Raw genomic sequence first — 21,176 nt, 5'->3', positions numbered from 1 at the left:
TGACGGTACTGCAGACAGCCATGGTGCATGTGACCTTAGTTACCATGGTGTATTATTGAGGTCATCGAAATTTATTATGCATGCAGTTTAGCAAGTGCTGAAAAATAAAGAACAAGGTTCGTTAAAACGCTGCTGCAAGATTCCCAAGACGTTAGTTCGAGCTGGTGCATAGTCTAATTACGACTCGCTAGGAGGCGCACTATGCACGGTGTCTGCTATCAAGCACTAACGTCTTGAGACCAAGACTAGCTAAAAGCAAACTTGACGTGCATTAAAGAGAGTAAAGGGGCCCATTCACTTAACTTATTTCAATAACAACAATAACAGTAGGGATCACACTAACAAAAGAAATTGTTAGAATTGTACATGCATTGAAACACATGTGACGATCAGCACGGGCAAACGCCACTTTTGAATTTACAGTCATGCAAATGCGCGTTGCTTTTAGCGTAAAAATAGCGCAATGTTTTCCTTGAGTTTAAGAATAGCGCATTACGCAGGCTTTAATATGTGAAGGTGCCACACTGAAGTCATCATTACAATGAAATTTGAACTTCATTAATTGTGAAGTTTGGATCATCTTAATTGCTTTCCAAAGTTAGAAAGCAAACTTCAGCACACTTTAAGTTAGAACAGTTAATTTAAAGAAATCACAAGATCTATTAAATGTACTTTCTAACAAAGGGTAGTTGGAGAACCTAAAGCATCTGGTACTTTGATAGGGGTATGGAAGTTCCCATGCATAGTGTGCCTGGGATAAAAAAAATTAGTATCTGGTTTTGTGCAGTTGCACCTGATGGTGCAGGAGGAAATCACATATGAAATTACAAGGTTTTTCAAAGTGGAGATATACCTCCCCAGTCTCCAAGGGGTATTGTTTAAGAAACCTCTTGTATTTTGTAATCTTTCCAGAAATTACAAGAAATAGCTCTTGTGAGCCTTGGAGACCCAGCAACAAGATGAGCACTCTTTGGTACTTCTCATTTGACTGATTAGTACATGGCTCATCCTTGGTCAATGCGTTCGTCGTTCGTCGCAACTCGCACCTACCGCTCGAAATTAAGGCGAAGAGCGACCTCATGCGGTCCAACAAATATGCAAGCAAGTCGGCTGAACCAGGACGAACGTCTTGGTGCAACCGTCCGCGGAGGCTGTATTGGACAGTGCTCGATCATTACGCTAATGCAAGAGCCGATATTTTAAAGACGCTTTTGGATTGGTTCGTTGCTACGTAGTAACTGCATAATACAAGTCGGTCGTAAGGTGAAAGGTTAACTGAACGAACACGTGGCTATACAGGTACATAACAAGTCAACAATATTTACTTTGCTTTGCTTTTCCTTACTGATCGTGATTGATTTTTTTTTTCAAATGACTAGCACTATGGGCTTTGTATCTGGTCCCAGGAGCTCCGAGCCGAAATGTGCAGCCTGAAAAATAGCAGATTTTCCGTTGCCTGGTGGCAAATTCACGAAAACGTGGTGACCCAGCAGAACTATTCTAAGGATTGTCGCTGCTTGGCACGAAAATTACCAAATATTAATTTATCTGCTGTGGAATTAAAGCAACAAGACAACAACTCGTCGTGTTGCAGTCGTCTGGGAAGCTGGTCCACCATTAATTTTACATGTGTGACGAAACAGGGCTAAGCATGGATGCCAGTCTAAGTCATTATGTATTGATGTATGTGTTGACCAATCAGCGCGCTGCAGCAGTGCGCACGCGCCCTAAGCACGCCGTAAGCGCCCAGACCTAGGGGTGCACCACTACAAATAAATTCCCAAAGACTGCAATGATAAGTCCCCACACTTTGCAATAATTTTAAAATACAACTCTCACAGGTGTCCAGGCTGCACAGAAATACGATGATCGACATGTCCCCATTCATTTTCCTTTCAATTTTCGGGGGGTTGACCAAAGGAAAATTCGCTTCAGCTTAAACATAACATGGTAACCTTCTTCAAACACTCTTTCAATTATCAGGATAAGCAGCATGCGCGGACCAACTGAAGAACAATTCAGATTTTAAAAAAGTTTAAAATACCTTTTTTGCGTTCAGAAACATAACGCACACAGACATCTCAGTTTCACCCCATTTTGTCCCAAATGTCACTCTTGATTAACAAGAAACACATCACAAAATGAAATCTACAGCCTGATAATATTTCTCTGGTATAAGTTCAGCAAACGTTTACACAGTGCGGAAGATCTCCGCAGATACATTTTGGGTAGTCATTTGCTGGCTGGCGTCGCCGTTTTAACAAGCAACAGAAAAGTGACCACGACTTTGCCGAATTTTAGCGCATGCGCACAAACTAAGTGGAAGGGATGAACATACATGAGGAATTAATACACACATTTAATGAACATGACAGAGATAAAGAGCAAAGGGATATATGGACATAGATATTGGATAAGGCCAAGAAGGGGTCAAAGGGGAAGGAGTCAGGGGTGGGGAGGTTCCGGGGGGTCAAAGGGAAGGGGAGGAATTGAGACACAAACTAGCAGGAAATTTGATTTGAAAAAATTAACCAGTGCAAAAAAAAAAAGATCTATTTTACTGTTAGTGGGCAAGCTGGACATGGAGCTGATAAGTTTAGTTAAACATACTGTTGAACAACTTTTCACCAATCCTACAAGAGGCCTGTTCTGATACCATGTGACTGAAGACGAGTCAGAGGAATCCAAGTACTAAAATGTTTTAGTTGAGACTGACCGAACGTAATACACTGATTTCGCCTCTGACAGAGAGTAGGTAAGCCACAAGAAACAAGTGCATCATCATAACCGTTGTATTCATTGCTAAGGATGATTTTTACAGACCATCTTCTGGAAATTCTCCAGAATTTGAACATGTTTCAGCCTGAGGTTAAAATTTGTTACTGGTGTGGCATATTCTAACAAAGGCCTAATGTGGCCAAGGTAGATGGAGACCAAATCATTGACAGGTAGCAAAACCATTTCAGTGTTTTTAAGATGTACAGTTTTTTGTTGGCCCCAGATATCATGTTCTGGACGTGGGCATCCCATTTAGTCCACGTGCACTATAACATCCAAGATACGGTGGGATTAATTTTCCTGTAAAACAAAACATACAATGTACATAACATCAATGACAAGTTCCTACAGCACAGGGCCAGCTAACATGAGATTTGTTAGTAATTAAAGTTAGGCCTAACATTAGACTTAGGCCCTGGTAACACTTTTCTCAGACTCAGTTATGAAATAGGCCTAGGCCTACAGGCAGCATTCGCATTTAGTTTTTAAGCCCCAGACCCAGGCCCATTCGATTGCTTTCCACACAAAACCAATTGCTTCGTGAAAAACCTGAAAGCAATTAGTCTCCCTATTACGTACTACAAAAATAGCAGCATCGTGGCAGACTCTAATGAGTCCGTTAAGCAGTTGTTATGGCTCAGCCTTCACATACACGTTACCTTGTAGGCTTGTACAAGATCATGTATATGTAGGCCCAGACTAACGTTAGCTAGTAATTAGTACACAGGTCAAGACCATTGTGGCCTACACTGGCATACTGTTTTCACGGCTTAAAATGGACAGAGCCCACTAAGAAATTTCACATTAAGTCAATACTTCTAAATATACAACCGTGAACGTACCGTCTCACTATTCCAATATGTTTTGAGGCACTTTTCTCAGCAAAAACTCACGTAAAGAAGACCATCCTCTCAGCAGCACCAAAAAACAAGATGGTGTCAGAATGATTCCTGGCCCTGCTACCCAGTCTGGCCAGCCCACGTCAGCGAACGGTCTAGCTTTCAAAGGCCGGTGACGCCGATCCGTTTTGGCGGAAGTTTATCGCGCTGGCCCGCAACACACCACTCACGGCAACTACACCCAAGCGCCAGTTTCAGCTTCGACGAACGGGGAAAATAACAACAGGGCAGATGCAGTTCATATCGGGCTACCCTTCTTCTTTTTTCACAAAAACATGCAAAACAACTAGAACTATGTCAGGAATACTGGCCTGCTTAGGTCGACAACCAGGCGGGAAAAGAGGGCGAGTCACCCCTGCAGCGCGTTTTTATAGGGACTGCTTCGATAAACTGGTATCCTGAAACAATTATACAAACAGACGCACCTAGCAGCTGAGAACAAACGATGGTAAACTTAAAATTCGAAAAACCGGTATCAATACTGCATTGCGTTACAATATTGTAAATCATTTTGGTTGATGTGCACAGTACGTTTACAAGGCAGCTCAAACTCAATGGACGGTCGCGTAGAGGTGCTTTGGAACGGTGCCTGGGGGACCGTTTGCGATGACCTGTGGGACCTGAATGACGCAACTGTCGTCTGCCGTCAACTGGGTTTTCTTGGTGCGTGGGAAGCTTCTACGTCTGCTACCTTTGGTGCAGGAGATGGGCTGGACATACTGATGGATAACGTCACATGTACAGGCGGTGAAGAGACCATTTTTGACTGTAGCCACGCCGGGCTTGGAGAACACAATTGTGGGCACAGTGAGGATGCCGGGGTCCGATGTGGTAAGTTAAACACATCAAAACAGTCATCGTTATGGTAATTTCACCACCAAAACATTGGTCAGTTGACTCTCAGTAGTATTTCAAACATTATCACATAGACGTTTACATTCCAAATTCGGTCAAATAGGTCTGACAGGTTATGAGAATCTTTACCGTAATTTGACTTGTCTCCAGACAAAACTAGGCATCCTATTGTTCCTTTTGTGACAAATGTATCTACGTGATGATTCGAAGATAGATTTCTGTCAAGGAGAGTTGTGAATTACGGTTTGATTGTATTAAAATGTATCACCCTGTTGTTTAACAAACTTAAAAGCACACAATTTGACAAACCCGAACGAGGAGACACCTTATGAGAATCTACCTTTTCTTGCTTGTAGTTGACATGCGGCTTGTTGGCAGTGACAAAATTAACGAGGGCAGGCTTGAACTCCTCCTCAACGGTGAATGGGGCACAGTTTGCGACGACTCGTGGGGACAAGAAGAAGCCCAGGTGGCTTGCAGGCAGCTCGGCTTCCCCAGTGCTATTGAAGCTACCTCGAGAGCGTCATTTGGAGAAGGCGTTGGTACAATACACCTGGACAATGTGGAGTGCACTGGCTCTGAACGTAACCTACTGAGTTGTCAGCATAACGAGATCGGGGAGAATGACTGTGACCACAGTGAGGATGCAGGAGTCATTTGCACCTTAGGTATTTCCCGTGTGTTTCTTATTCGACCATCCCGCTATTCGGTTGGGTTTCCTGATTAATTTGAATATTAAATATTATAAAGACCGCTGCAAACTGCTTGCTGGCTACACTAACCTAATACAAAGAAGTTGGAGGGCCTGACGTTTCGATATCCTATAGCATAATGTCACAGACATGCATCTTACTTCTTGCAGGATCTGCACTGTTCGTTTATGATAGAGGGACTAAGACCACCCTCCAGAAGCGATTTCTACAGCCAAAGATCCACGGTCAATACCAAGCAACTGGCTACCCCGTGACCATCACTTCAACCTTCCTTACCATTCCATGTCTTATATGATCTTAAAACTCATAGAGTCACAGTGACACCGTAAAGATGCCGTTCGTTTCAGGAAGGACATGCAGTGGATCAAACGCCCGCAGGCCGAACAACCCCATGGCCTGAACATCCAAGAAGGCAACTATTTTCTATCCCTTGCTTTTATTTCCAGATAATAATAATAATAATAATAATAATAATACAGCATTTATAAGGCGCCTGTATCTGGTGACCATTCAAAGGCGCCGGTCTGATGAAAGAGCCTCGGTCTCAAGAAGGAAAAGCTAGGACATAAAGGTGGGTTTTTAATCTCTGGGCAAAGAGTGTGGGGTTATGTGTTTCTCTCAGATCTACCGGGAGGGAGTTCCAAAGACGGGGGGCGGCACTTGAAAAGGCCCTGTCACCATAACTGCTCAGGCGGGTTCGAGGAACAAATAGTGACTTTCCTGATGACCTCAAGCCCGACCTGGAGCTGCGAACCTGTAAGAGTGATTGTACATAGTCTGGGGCGGAACCGTGAAGTGCTTTGAATGTGAGCAAAATGATCTTGTATTGTATTCTATACTGGATAGGCAGCCAGTGAAGGGCTTGAAAAATAGGGGTGATGTGTGTGGATTTCTTATGGCCAGTTAGCAGGCGTGCAGCAGCATTCTGAACCAGTTGAAGGCGATGGAGCGTGTTATTAGAGAGACCAGAAAGTAAGCTGTTGCAGAAGTCGAGTCTGGAAGTTATGAAAGCATGAATGAGCTGTTCGGCTGCCTGATTTGTAAGCATTCGCCGGATAGTAGCGATGCGCCGGAGATGAGCGTATGATGTTTGACAAATGTGTAATCCACCCTTCTTTGAGCTGGAGTCCACCATATTACATTAATCTCATATCCCTTTTTGCCTTACCCGTGCCTTTTCAGACCCCTTTTATCCCCTGCTCCTTTTCCAGCCATCAGCTTTCTCACTCTTCCTTTTGTCCTTCTGTATTTGTTCATACTTGGTTGTTTGTCTCTGTCTTTGTCATGCTGCCTTTCAGAAACATCCTGCTAGGATCGAAACGTCAGGCAGTTGAATTTTTCTTTTTTCAAAACGCATTGCACGTTTGACTGAAAGGTACTTGTATGTCATCGCAAATTTTCATTGGGGCTAATTCCATTTTCAATTGTTTTGCAATGAAAATATTTCATTTTGTTTGAAGTATAGGAACGGTTTATTCCAGAATGAGACGGTGAATTGTTATACTCAACGCAAAGTATGTTTTTAATGAGGTGCCAGATATTTCACAAGCGTCCTCCTTTCAGGTGCAGCTGGCTGGAGCAGCCAATTATCGACCAGCTATCGGCCAGCTCTTGACCAAAAAATTGGTTCGGCCATAATTGCGGGTAGGGTATATGTATGTCCTAATGTTGCGTTGTGATGTCCACAGCGCTGCTCATAATAACAAGTCGGACTACAGCATGATGATCAGTGTTCCATGCATGTCGCTTGGTTCAGTCTTTTAGCGCACATAAAATGTGATTTTCACAATAACACCAATGGCTAACGTCAAAATTCCTTTATGTTGTCCAGCTCAAAGTTGAGTCTAAATTCATTTGTTGTTGTCAGTTCGTGCGATATTTACCTCTAGCGGGGAGTCAGCGTGATGAGGTGGCTCTTTCCTCTCCTTCCATCTTTGCGATCCGGATTCATGTCCGTGCTCGGTCTACTTGTGGATTGGGTTTATAGCCCCTACCTTATTCCATGGGTTCTACCCAGGTTATTTCTCTGAGGTTTTCCTCCCACCTCTAAAACTGTAACTACTTCTCACTGTCTCCTCTCTCTACATGTTTCTTTACGTTCGCGAGCTACAGTGCCAAAAGCGCTCTTAAGGAATACTTGGAGTCATTACCATAAATCAATAATAATAATAACTTCTTGTCAAAAAACGCTGATATTCAACGTTCAGAATAAAAGCTTAACCTGTGCATGTACGTTTAATTTTTCTTGTTACTGTCCAAAATTTATACATGATTTATCTCTTGCACCTGAATATTGCTGCTCCTCCCCTGTGAATGGGTTTGTTCTTTTCTATATAGACATTCTCCGTCTCGTGGGGGGCGCTGATAGCAAAGAAGGTCGACTCGAGATTTTTCTCAACGGAGAATGGGGCACTGTCTGTGACGACTCTTGGGATATTGAGGACGCCCGCGTAGCTTGTAGACAGTTGGGTTTCCGCGATGCCATCGAAGCTACCCAAGGAGGGTCATTTGGAAGTGGAAGTGGACCGATCTACCTGGACAATGTCACTTGCAATGGACATGAAAACGACCTGATGACTTGTAAGCATAACGGCATTGGAGTCGAAGACTGTGGCCATGGCGAAGATGCAGGAGTCATTTGTGGTACCAAAGGTAATACCTACTTTGCTCGAAAGCCACGAAAAATGGACTTCAACGTTCCCTTACCAACCAGCATTATAGCTGAAACCAAGACGGTTACTTGCTGATTGCCCTTAGCTTCAGAAGACGCGCCTTAGTTTTGGTTGCCCCTTTAAGTTGGTAACCTTTGTAACGAGTTGTTCGCAAGTAACAAGGGTCAAAACTACTCATCTTCGGCTGTATTGCTTCCGATGCCTCTCATCTACCATCTGTAGTTAGACTGCCTTGTTGCTCTCCAAATACGTATTCAGCTGCTTGTTATCCATGTTGCCCACTTTTGATAAACTATTGGCCGTCATCCTTTTCATTAATAAAGTTGCTTGAACAGAGATGCACTGAATCCATTATTGGAATGAATCTTCTTTGTAAAATCACAAGATTTACAGGGCAGTTACTTCTCACAAAGCACACACTACAGAAATGGAGACACGCAAGAATGCCTTGATTATGAAGATTGTGAAGTGTGTTTACAGTTTTATTTACAACGTTATTCTCTGCAGTTTCGACCAACAGCAAACAGTGTAAAAACACGCAATCAGATATAAACGCAAACGAGGAGATACCTGAATCTGCCTTTTCTTGTATGTAGTTGAGATGCGACTTGCTGGCGGTGACACTGCTAACGAGGGCAGGCTTGAACTCCTCCTCAACGGTGAATGGGGCACAGTTTGTGACGACTCGTGGGGACAAGAAGAAGCCCAGGTGGCTTGCAGGCAGCTCGGCTTCCCCAGTGCTATTGAAGCTACCTCGAGAGCGTCATTTGGAGAAGGCGTTGGTTCAATACACCTGGACAATGTGGAGTGCACTGGTTCTGAAAGTAACTTACTGAGTTGTCAGCATAATGAGATCGGGGAGAATGACTGTGGCCATGGTGAAGACGCAGGAGTCGTTTGCATTTCAGGTATTATCCCTCGCATTAGCCATGGTTTTTCTGACTAATTATGTTTGACCGAAAGGTACTTTCATTCCTTTCCAAAATATTTTGGACTAATTATCGGACTCCATTTTCAATTATTTTTCACCTAGAGGTTACACTTGGCAGTATTGTATAAACACTTCATTCCATGAGAAATTTCAATATATAGATATATATATCTTGAGTTCATCGAGAGAGTAATTAGAATTAATTAGAAATTATAGAATATTGTAGGGTCACCTCGTGCAAATTCTAGTCGCTTTATTTTTGGGAGGGTAATTCTCCTCACAAAGAGGGCTTCACCTCTTAATCTTTAAAAACAAAAAAGGCCATAAAATAGTATAAAACCAATCCATCGTCTTTGACCCATGCCAGTGTCATATATGGATCCGTGTCTTGTCGTGGTAACATGTTCCAGAGTCTACTCTGTGTTCTTGGACTGAATGCAAGGCGGACTCTCATAATGAGAGAGAAGTGTTACCATAATCCTTCATTGCCTCCTTCAAACCGACGTTTGTGCTTGCGTGTGTTTGGAACAAATAACCAATGCTGTGAAGCGTTTCTCTTATTTCGTAATTTGTAGCTTATGGTTCCTTCCATCATCAGGGTTAATGGACAAAATGACATGCTGTGTGTTGTTCTTTGAGACGTCTAGAAAAATTATAATAATGACTGTGAAAGCATCAATTTAAAACATTTAAATAGGCGGACGTTTTGTGCTTCACAGAGCCTTGTTTCAGTGGACCATGTGCCCAAGGAGCAACTTGCATCGACCTGTCGGATGGGTTTACCTGCCATTGTCCTGATGGTTATGGTGGACCGACGTGTACAGATGGTATGAAAACCATGTTGATAAACTCGATTATAAGTAGGTTTTCATTAGTGCGTACGTTGGTCTTATATCATATGGGTCATTTCCAAAGGTGCACACGAGTTCTTGTGAATAGTTCACTTTTGGCTTAAAGGACCAGGACTTGAAGCCGGTATATACTCCAATCAGATGTGAAATTGAAGCGAGTGTCAGGTTAGAGAACACTTGAAACGAAACTCGCAGAGTTGAAATGTGTTCGACTCTGTGCATTCACTGCGCAGATATTTGATACGACGTCCCAAAATCACATTCTTGCTTTTGTGCCAGATTTGAACCCTCTTTTAAAAAATGAAAACAGCGAAAGTTATATCCTCCTGTAGGCAGCAAAACTTTCAACTTCAAGAAAAGATTGGGATTACCACTTCAATCCAAATGTAAATTCGCATGAGAATAAACAAGTATGTATTAAAATATAAAACTACTTGTTTTGAAGTTGCTCACTGTGTGACCAGCCACAACCAGTCTGACGTTCTGATGGTTGTATCAAGCCGGAAGGCTATCTACCTTCCTGGTGACTCGGTTGTGTACGACTGCCCGGACGGATATCAGCTCAGCGGGTCTGCAACGAAGTTTTGTCAGGCAAACTTTACATGGTCGGGACAGCCAGCTGAATGTATCAGAGGTATTGAAAATCGTTTTAGATTTTCGGTATTCTTATTACGTAACTATTTCATTTTTTAGTTTGCTTTAGTTCCTCTTAAAGTTCACTAGATACTGCTAACTTTTAAAAACATACAAATGGATTTAAGATGTCTCGGAAGAAGCAAAACATTAATGAATTCATCCAAGATGCCATATTGACTGAATTACCAGGAAATTGATCAATGGAAGAGGCTAGTCTTTTTAAATACTGTAGTTAATGCATAAGAAACAACATAAGCTGATGGATGTAGAGGTGCAAATCTTTGTTCTTTTCAGAAAGCATATCTCAACGGGTAACAACACACTGTTCAAGTTCTTTTAAAATAATACAAATAAATGTTACCTCACAAGACAATTTACAATAAACGCCATTAATTCCTTTATTGCCTCTAATATGCAGTCAACATCCCAGATTGATTTTTTTAACCTACCAATTTCCACGAGGTCAGAAACTATGAAAAACACTAAAACACAACTGACGTAATTAACAAATACACTGGTCTTAATTTTAATAGATTTTTGTGTCGGCATGCCTTGAAAATGGAGACACGCAAGAATGCCTTGATTATGAAGATTGTGAAGTATGTTTACAGTTGTATTTACAACGTTATTCTCTGCAGTTTCGACCAACAGCAAACAGTGTAAAAACACGCAATCAGATATAAACGCAAACGAGGAGATACCTGAATCTGCCTTTTCTTGTATGTAGTTGAGATGCGACTTGCTGGCGGTGACACTGCTAACGAGGGCAGGCTTGAACTCCTCCTCAACGGTGAATGGGGCACAGTTTGTGACGACTCGTGGGGACAAGAAGAAGCCCAGGTGGCTTGCAGGCAGCTCGGCTTCCCCAGTGCTATTGAAGCTACCTCAAGAGCGTCATTTGGAGAAGGCGGTGGAGCAATACACCTGGACAATGTAGAGTGCACTGGCTCTGAACGTAACCTACTGAGCTGTCAGCATAACGAGATCGGGGAGAATGACTGTGGCCATGGTGAAGACGCAGGAGTCGTTTGCATTTCAGGTATTATCCCTCGCATTAGCCATGGTTTTTCTGACTAATTATGTTTGACCGAAAAGTACTTTCATTCCTTTCCAAAATATTTTGGACTAATTATCGGACTCCATTTTCAATTATTTTTCACCTAGAGGTTACACTTGGCAGTATTGTATAAACACTTCATTCCATGAGAAATTTCAATATACAGATATATATATCTTGAGTTCATCGAGAGAGTAATTAGAATTAATTAGAAATTATAGAATATTGTAGGGTCACCTCGTGCAAATTCTAGTCGCTTTATTTTTGGGAGGGTAATTCTCCTCACAAAGAGGGCTCCACCTCTTAATCTTTAAAAACAAAAAGGCCATAAAATAGTATAAAACTAATCCATCGTCTTTGACCCATGCCAGTGTCATATATGGATCCGTGTCTTGTCGTGGTAACATGTTCCAGAGTCTACTCTGTGTTCTTGGACTGAATGCAAGGCGGACTCTCATAATGAGAGAGAAGTGTTACCATAATCCTTCATTGCCTCCTTCAAACCGACGTTTGTGCTTGCGTGTGTTTGGAGCAAATAACCAGTGCTGTAAAGCATTTCTCTTATTTCGTAATTTGTAGCTTATGGTTCCTTCCATCATCAGGGTTAATGGACAAAATGACATGCTGTGTGTTGTTCTTTGAGACGTCTAGAAAAATTATAATAATGACTGTGAAAGCATCAATTTTAAAACATTTAAATAGGCGGACGTTTTGTGCTTCACAGAGCCTTGTTTCAGTGGACCATGTGCCCAAGGAGCAACTTGCATCGACCTGTCGGATGGGTTTACCTGCCATTGTCCTGATGGTTATGGTGGACCGACGTGTGCAGATGGTATGAAAATTGTGTTAATAAACTCGATTATAAGTAGGTTTTCATTAGTGCGTACGTTGGTCTTATATCATATGGGTCATTTCCAAAGGTGCACACGAGTTCTTGTGAATAGTTCATTTTCGGCTTAAAGGACCAGGGCTTGAAGCCGGTATATACTCCAATCAGATGTGAAATTGAAGCGAATGTCAGGTTAGAGAACACTTGAAACGAAACTCGCAGAGTTGAAATGTGTTCGACTCTGTGAATTCACTGTGCAGATATTTGATACGACGTCCCAAAATCACATTCTTGCTTTTGTGCCAGATTCGAACATTCTTTTAAAAAATGAAAACAGCGAAAGTTATATCCTCCTGTAGGTAGCAAAACTTTCAACTTCAAGAAAAGATTGGGATTACCACTTCAATCCAAAGGTAAATTCGCATGAGAATAAACAAGTATGTATTAAAATATAAAACTGCTTGTTTTGAAGTTGCTCACTGTGTGACCAGCCACAACCAGTCTGACGTTCTGATGGTTGTATCAAGCCAAAAGGCTATCTACCTTCCTGGTGACTCGGTTGTGTACGACTGCCCGGACGGATATCAGCTCAGCGGGTCTGCAACGAAGTTTTGTCAGGCAAACTTTACATGGTCGGGACAGCCAGCTGAATGTATCAGAGGTATTGAAAATCGTTTTAGATTTTCGGTATTCTTATTACGTAACTATTTCATTTTTTAGTTTGCTTTAGTTCCTCTTAAAGTTCACTAGATACTGCTAACTTTTAAAAACATACAAATGGATTTAAGATGTCTCGGAAGAAGCAAAACATGAATGAATTCATCCAAGATGCCATATTGACTGAATTACTAGGAAATTGATCAATGGAAGAGGCTAGTCTTTTTAAATACTGTAGTTAATGCATAAGAAACAACATAAGCTGATGGATGTAGAGGGGCAAATCTTTGTTCTTTTCAGAAAGCATATCTCAACGGGTAACAACACACTGTTCAAGTTCTTTTAAAATAATACAAATAAATGTTAACTCACAAGACAATTTACAATAAATGCCATTAATTCCTTTATTGCCTCTAATATGCAGTCAACATCACAGATTGGATTTTTTTAACCTACCAATTTCCACGGGGTCAGAAACTATGAAAAACACTTAAACACAACTGACGTAATTAACAAATACACTGGTCTTAATTTTAATAGATTTTTGTGTCGGCATGCCTTGTGTGAATGGGGCAACTTGCCGCAGTGCGTTGGATAGTTTCATCTGTTCTTGCCCTGCTGGCTATGACGGACTGACATGCGCAGATGGTAGAGTAATTATTTTTTGATTCTAAGCTTCCGTGTTTGCTTAACTTCATATATCAAACGAAATCAGTTATGAACTCTTGTGAAAGACGTCTTGTTTTTGTTATGCATCATAATTGATAAAAGGAAAAATCATATCTGAGTTAATAATCTACTACATATTTTGCTTGAGGAAATAAACAAATAAAAATGTTCTATTGTACTCGAGGGAGAAACAATAATTACTTCACTCACAACAAGCATGTGTGTGAAATCCGAGTGAAATTCAACACTTCCCACCTCCAATGTTTTGACAGTTGCCCACTGTGCGCCTACTTCTGACCCGTCTGACCGTCTGATGGTGGTATCAGGACAACAGGCGTTGTATCTTCCTGGTGACTCGGTTGAGTATGACTGCCCGGACGGATTTCAGCTCAGCGGATCCCCAAAGAGGATTTGTCAGTCAAACTTCTCATGGTCAGGACAGCTAGCTGCATGCAGTAAAGGTGCTCTTTTGTTACCCCAAAGTTTTAAAACAATACATGTATTCATTAAGATGGGTAAAGGCTCAAACTGATAAAATTGACAGGGTCCAAGTTAGAACCATTATTTCCAATTTAACTTCTTTGACTTTAAGACAAAATTCATCAATATCATGAGGAAACGACTTGTTTTGCATGAACACAAACTGAACAAGTGTTTTTGCATGCCATACTGACAAATTCCACCAGGAAAGGCACAAACCCACCAGATTCAACTGCTCATTGCTCCTTATAAGCGACGGTTTAACAGCAGAATGTCCCTACTCGAAACGTGCAGGTACATGTAATACTTTATAAAAGTCACCAGGCTTACATCATACCTTTATCTGCAATGTTGTTTTGAGGTCGAAGTACATTTGGCTTGCATGAATGAGTGGATATACGCAAGTAATGAATGGCGTATTTATTATTTTTCTTTCCTTAATTTGAAGAGATTAATTTTGACACTTGTTTACATTCTATAGCTGATATATCGTTAATGTGAATGAAAAGAAAGATACCTAGATTTGAAAGAGTTTATCAGCGTCGCGGGATACGATATTGTATTACTGCTGCGTTTAGTATGTTATACAGTTATACCGTTCCATAAATTCACCCTCAGGATTGTGAAAGGCACCATATTCTTTAATCAACTGATTAATCGTTTCAGATGCCGTCGTTTATTAAGGGAATCTTTTACACATGTGAGAAATCGCAGACCTAAGTACTGTGTCACCTCAATCGTTGTGATTGAAGACGGCTTGTTAAGAGTCATCTCACTCTTTTTTCTTGTTTTGCCAGCTCAAGAAATGATATCAAGCCCTGTAGTACCAATTGTGGGCGGTGGAGGGGGAGCCCTCGTCTTCATCGTGGCACTCCTCGTTGTTATCACTGTACTGAAGAGGTAGGTTTCTATATTACAACAACATCAAAGGTACAAATTAATGCACCCGATTCCTATCGCTTGCGATAATTGAAACTTCTACAGTACAGTGTCACGCTACAAGCGTGCCGGTCATGTAATGTAACAAGCAGAAGAATTAACTGCCAACGTGGATAATAATTGAATGTGGTGGGCAAAGAAAAAGCCAAAAAGGAGATTGGTGGAAGATTGGATAAAGGAAAGGATTGCAATTCAGGAGATCCTTGGATCCGTTGTCGACATTTTACCTAGACATTTCCTATTTGCCAAGTAAGTATTGTTAAAAGTGGTTTTATTGAATACCTAAATGGGTGTTATCAACAAAGGTGTAGGCTTCATTCGGTAGTACATGTATTCCTGCCGCGCAATACGATAATATATTAATGGCAAGCGTGGCCACTTTTAATTTAGCTGTAGAAGGTTCACGCATCAACAAAACTTGGTGTACAGAATGATGCCTGAGATCTGACGCGTTTTGGCTGTCTAAAGACGTGTTTCATCTTGGACTTTCTCTTCTGGCCTCTCGTGGAATCTTTCCGAGACTCCCTGTTGACATTCCTTCGCGTCAAACGTCCGTGCGTTCCCACCTGTAGGTAATCTTTAACTCTATGCATGTGGTTGGCCACTTTACCGCAATGCAAAGTCGAACTCGAAATGACAAAGTAACAAGAGACAGGTAAGCGGTAACGTTAAGCGACCGACATTTGTTCAATCTCTTCCTTGCTGCCGAAACTCTGACACAAATCTGCAATGATATTAACATGAGAAAGAAGAAACAAACTGACTCGATGGAAATGTGCACAGCATCACGCTACAAAAAGAAATAGTTCTATCGCGCTCTGATACCCTTCGTCACGACACGGCATTCTATGCATTTTCTTCGCTCATAATGATAACAATTATTATGACAATGTGTCCCTGAGAAACTTGCCAACCTTCAACTTATTATTTGAAAGGCGATGCTGTACCGACCTCTCTTACCCCCACTCGCTATACCTTAATAACGAAGTTTTCCACAGGCTCTGGAAGTTCAACTATGAGTCCCCAGTGTTCAATTCGACGACTTGTTGCAACCACCTCGTGAAAATATGAAGAGCTTTAATCTTCACAGTCAACGGTTGGATGGGGCCACTTCCCCAATGACAATCACATATTCCTAAGGAAATGATTGTTCTACATGGTCTTTGGGAGGCTCAAAGGGCAATTATGTTACTGTAAGAGAGATTTGAGACACCGTCTCCAAGTACCGTATCTAAAGTTGTGTTCATTTGAATTCACGTGCATTTGTATGGAAACAACCGAAACGTTGTGTTCATTTTGAATCATGTACATTGGCTTGAACATAATGTAGTCATTCTTTCAAGGGAGTGACACCTTTTTTAGTCAATTAAATTGCTAATTATTATGTCAGCATCTTTGGGAGAAGAGATATTTGTTATAAGAGGGCAGTTCTGCACAACGAGGGCCTTTTCTATTATGATAAAGTATCTTCCTATAATCAGTTATTCGGGGCAAGTCAAAACAGTCTTGACCGGCGTTTTTCAGTTTCGTTTGTGTCGTTATGAAGTTTTTAGGCAGGAGCCTGGAGGGTCAAGAGGGCCATACAGAAATATACCAAGGCTGTCGGCTTATGGTAGAGCCGGCAATTAAGGCAAAGTGTTAAACTTTCTTTGTTTCCTAATATTAATTTTGCACAAAATTACTCATCTTTGATGTCTGAATAAATAACTACAGGGTAATAATTACACTGAAAATTTGTCACCATTGTGCATGGGGCCTCTCTTCCATGTTGTATGAATAAATCTACAAATGAGTGATTTGTTTTGTTCACTGTGCATTGGTACGTGTAGCCGCAGCGAAAAAGCATGAAAACAGTGATAAAATGGCAAGAGAACTTTCTACAGACGAGTTCGTGGAAGCCAGTGTTGGAGGCATAGAGGCCGGTCTTGGCTTATGAGGGCGATGCCTCGGCCTTGGGGATCTCCGGCCTCGACTAATCAATGGAAGCCAGCTCGAGGCCGCTCAATTTTTTTCGACAATTCAACATGTTTTTTAATCAAAAAGTGTGGATTTTTTCTTATCATGTTACCGACCTTCATTGAGATATATGAACATAAAAGCAGCGTCATCCACGTCAAGTTGCAAGTTTGCAACATTCTTTTCTTGGGTTCCTTTTGTGGTTTTTTCCTCCCTGAACCAAAATCACCCAATGTGCGCACGCTCCGTAACTTCCGTGCAACGGTCACGGCCGCCGCTGCACATGTAGCACCTTGTTGTTCGAGAACCAGTCTAACCCACGTCATAGTCTGGTCCCCTATCTGCCACTTTGCCATGAATGAGTGTTGCGGTACAGGGAACCATGCATGCAGCGCGGCGCTGCACTTGCGTTTTTTTCCCAACGTTGCCTGACGACATACGACTCCCGAGGGTTTACATCGTTTCCAAGCTTGCTCCTATGCTCTAATTTATCAAATGTGTGAAAATGTCTGTGAATTCTCGAATTATAAGATTCTGTTTCAGTGGCCATGAAGAGTCCAAAGAAGTTGGGAAAATGAAGCATAGGGCGAGCTTGCCCTCGGCCTCGGAGGTTGTGGCCTTGACTACGACACTGGTGAAAACTTCATTGGCACCATGCTGTTGCCTTTGGATTAATCATGCTGTAGCCATTGGATTAATTAGGGAAAGTCTCCGCGAACATCTCTGACCTGTTCAAACTAACCGCAAGCGCCATTCAAAACTAAAACACTGTAGAAAAAGATCCGCTCAGTTTTATTTTATTTCATTTTATTTTGTATTTTTTTTATTTTATATCTTTTATGTGACAGGCGAAAATCAAGACGACAAAGCTGCCATCCGTTGTGCAATGGATCTACCTCCGAGATACGTTACTTTGAAATCTCTGAGTTCGCTTCTGGCACGGTCGCTACCAAGGAGCCTTCTTCTCAAGCGAACTATGAGACCACCATCAACGCTTGCGCAGCTGACGACCACGTTTTCTGAGATGCAACGACGGGAGAATCCCCACTAAAATCATGACTTACGAAGCAGGCACGAAGTACTGCAACTTGAAGTGTTTATTGTCATCACTATAAGCTATAAACTAATTCCAAACTATCTATTTCATTAATGACCCCAGGTTCGTAAAATGAACTATTTTAAAGTGATGAACAACTAAATTAAGGATAAGGGAACATCAAATAGATTTTAACTCTTGTATTAACACTAATAATATTTACTCAAGTTACAAGCAGAAATCCAACAGCAGAAATCTTGATGTTCAAATCAAATTTTGCCTGTAGCTGTACGTTCCCACACTCATTTTAAACGGCATAAAAAGAAATTACTAAAAACACATGCTTGCTCTATTTGAAAAGGATTAATTGTTATATAAAATAAACGCAGGTCCTGCATCAACGTTGGTCTTCAGCGAACAACGTCGCAACAAATGGGTCCTTAGTATAGCTTTGCACGGACGAATCGGACGAGCTCCAGGGAACTCACAAGGCTATTGGAGCGAGAGGGAAACCTCAAACCCCATGGGGTACGGCCATCTATATCGGAACAATTTTAAGCAAAATACGTAAAAGTTCCAAGACCAATGTAGCCAAAATACCAACAATTTTAACAATGATAACCAATACCTCTGGCGTCTTCAACATCGATTTCCTGTCACTTTTGACAAAATACAGACAATGAATTTGATAGGGCACCGATCTGCATTTCAATCTCAAAACAACACTGCATTTCTACACATTCAACATTTCCTTCCTGAAAGCCAGTGTCGTCAGATTTCATGAACACAATAATTTGATATTCCTCAAATCATGGAGGAAGGACACAAAAGTTTGAACTGCCCGAGCTATAGCATTTGGCCAATTACCGCTTTCTGGCATGCGCGGTATGTTCATAGCCACAGCGCAGCCAGCGCTTGCTACATATCATCAGTTTCACAACTACAAAACCCTTTTCTACCCTATGATGCTGGTAATTTGCATCCTCAAAACTTGTGTACTGAGGTATAGGAAATTGATTATTTATGCATTTGTTTGTGCTCGGTATAATCTCATAACAACATCAAATTTAAGGCTTGCGCAGTTGCTTGCGTTAGGCTGTGTTCCCAAGATCTGTATGTGCAGTTATTGCCATTAATGAACACTTTCTTCTGGAGAGGTGTTCGCTAAATACAATCACGTATTAACTGCGTATTTCACGTCTTGGCCGGCCCTAACACTTACTCTGAAGCTGTTCAGTCAGTCAGTGGTGCTGTCCGTTTCTATGAGATCGCTAAATCCATGTTTATCTCTCATTAATAATTAACTCAGAGTTATTAAGCGACAAATTATTTTCAAAGAGGTTACACTATGCATCATCGTGATTCTGGTATTATGCCAAATGTAAAACTTACACTGTGAAATTTATCAGCATTTTCCAGTGGTGAAGCTTTCGAGAAACCCTTTTTTAGACTATATATTGTTCTTCCTCATTTTCGTGATCAATGCATCGCCTTGTAAGTTGGTTATTGCATGAATATGAAGTGATAGTAGCAGCAATTTTGCTGGGCAGTTTTGCCAATATAATTGGAGAAACGCATCCTTGGATATAGAAATATAGTTCCGTGCACTTTTTACATTTAAAACTTGAGTCTTGACTAGTAAATGGTTCCACTCGACTCGTGTTACCATCATCAAATGCCTTGACTCTTTCTAGTCTCTCATCGGAGGGCCCATCCCAAAATCAGTGAAAGTTAAAAAAAGTCCTCAAAAAGCAATCTTCTTTTGCAAAAAAAATTGCATTGACTTATATTGCTGTACCTTTTTCAAGCTTACGGTCAACAACAAAATGGCTGACTTGCCGCAATTTGCATTCACTCGGCGAATATCAGTGCACAGTTTCAGGAATGTCTGATTGATTGCGTATTCCGCGTCTAACAAAAATTCGCCATTTAACATTTATCGACATTAATACCATAAACACTTCCAAATCTTTAACCTTTTCTAGAAAACCATGTTTTTGACGGCTTTCCCACAGTGCACTACCAAAAGGCCTCTCTGTGGCGACCCCTTGGTGGTACAGGGTATCGTGAATCGCACGTGTGCCCATTGTCCTTTCTCGTTTATTTTTGTACATTGTTAAAACGCAAAACTTCATTTTCACATCTGTAATCATGATGACTGTTTGTACCAAAAATAAAGAGGAAAAATTTGTTCGTTGTTATGGATAAATTTCTTAAATCTTAAAAATATACCACAACTTTTTCAAACTATCACTTTTGCAACTGTAATCTTTATCAACAGTATTATTGCTCGTATACGTTCATGTTAAACAATCTTTAACAGCACATTTGAGCACTCAGTTTATTTTATTGTAATGTCAGAGCTGGTATTAGTTCATTGGTCTGCTTTGCAATGTTTTGTCAAAATAAGACTAATTAAAACTGTTTAGAAATACTCTTTGAACCTTCTCGACCAGGCAACTTGACGACATCCCGGTTCTATCAAAACTATAATTAATTTGCATATATCATGATTGATTTACACAGGGACACCTGGTTTCTGCCAGGAAGTGAGAACACATGTTCTAATATACCTTGCATGGTTGAAAAGATACTTAAAGGAAAAGGCAATTTATTTGGGCAGGATTACTATTAATCTTATGTTACATAAACCTGTGAAGTTTACCTTGTTCTTAAAACATCGGAACTGCTATAAACAACATAGCTTTTTTGAGGAAACAGGATATATCCTCTGTTCGTTTGCTTAATTAAATTAGTTCATTTCGCACTTAACTTAAATACATGTATCACTGAGATATTCACACATCTCAATAACACTGTTAACCCTACGTGATATTTTGTCTTGTAATACACTAATTAGTTATGAGAAAGTACATTGTGGAGCAGATTGTTCTGCCGTATCTTCAAATTCATTAAAACGTCAGTTTCCTGCAAATAGAGGGATTCTGGAAAAGACCAAGAACAAACTATTTATAATTCCATTCATAGCAAAGAGTTTTAGCCAATCAGGTTCTTTGCACCTTGGGCCATTTAGGGCTTGGCTTTGAAACCCACTGCATGTGTCTCATTACATGCAGCGTATCCAGTTTTTGATGTCGGGGGGCAAACCCCAAAAAGAATGCGGCTTCAGGCTCATTCAACTTGATGTTGTGGAGAAAAGAATATAATTCTTACTCACAGTCCCGACATCATTCTTTTTATTTGCAGGTGTTGTTTTC

General features: G+C 41.0%; 1 protein-coding gene across 3 annotated transcripts in view; it reads left to right on the top strand.

Moving 5' to 3' along the window:
* LOC110974311 (scavenger receptor cysteine-rich domain-containing group B protein-like) overlaps nucleotides 1–19,953 on the top strand; it is a 35,088-nt gene extending 15,135 nt beyond the window's left edge. The window contains exons 4-17 of one of the 3 annotated variants that reach the window (XM_087138804.1): nucleotides 4,206–4,508; nucleotides 4,889–5,200; nucleotides 7,583–7,897; nucleotides 8,514–8,825; nucleotides 9,568–9,675; nucleotides 10,145–10,333; nucleotides 11,063–11,374; nucleotides 12,117–12,224; nucleotides 12,694–12,882; nucleotides 13,419–13,526; nucleotides 13,820–14,008; nucleotides 14,234–14,321; nucleotides 14,825–14,927; nucleotides 17,771–19,953. In XM_087138804.1, coding sequence (XP_086994930.1) covers nucleotides 4,206–4,508; nucleotides 4,889–5,200; nucleotides 7,583–7,897; nucleotides 8,514–8,825; nucleotides 9,568–9,675; nucleotides 10,145–10,333; nucleotides 11,063–11,374; nucleotides 12,117–12,224; nucleotides 12,694–12,882; nucleotides 13,419–13,526; nucleotides 13,820–14,008; nucleotides 14,234–14,321; nucleotides 14,825–14,927; nucleotides 17,771–17,839 — 2,705 coding nt within the window. In that variant the 3' untranslated portion in view covers nucleotides 17,840–19,953. The remainder of the gene's footprint in view (nucleotides 1–4,205; nucleotides 4,509–4,888; nucleotides 5,201–7,582; nucleotides 7,898–8,513; nucleotides 8,826–9,567; nucleotides 9,676–10,144; nucleotides 10,334–11,062; nucleotides 11,375–12,116; nucleotides 12,225–12,693; nucleotides 12,883–13,418; nucleotides 13,527–13,819; nucleotides 14,009–14,233; nucleotides 14,322–14,824; nucleotides 14,928–17,770) is intronic. The other 2 variants (XM_087138802.1, XM_087138807.1) reach the window with 2 other exon arrangements.
* The last annotated feature ends 1,223 nt before the right edge of the window (nucleotides 19,954–21,176 follow it).

The sequence above is a fragment of the Acanthaster planci genome, linkage group LG01, assembly GCF_054643075.1.
Source record: "Acanthaster planci isolate LZ-2023a linkage group LG01, COTS_SCS, whole genome shotgun sequence".
In the NCBI taxonomy this organism is placed as follows: Eukaryota; Metazoa; Echinodermata; class Asteroidea; order Valvatida; family Acanthasteridae; genus Acanthaster; species Acanthaster planci.
The sequence above is the reverse complement of the archived record's forward strand: the minus strand, read 5'-3'. Positions and strand labels throughout refer to the sequence as shown.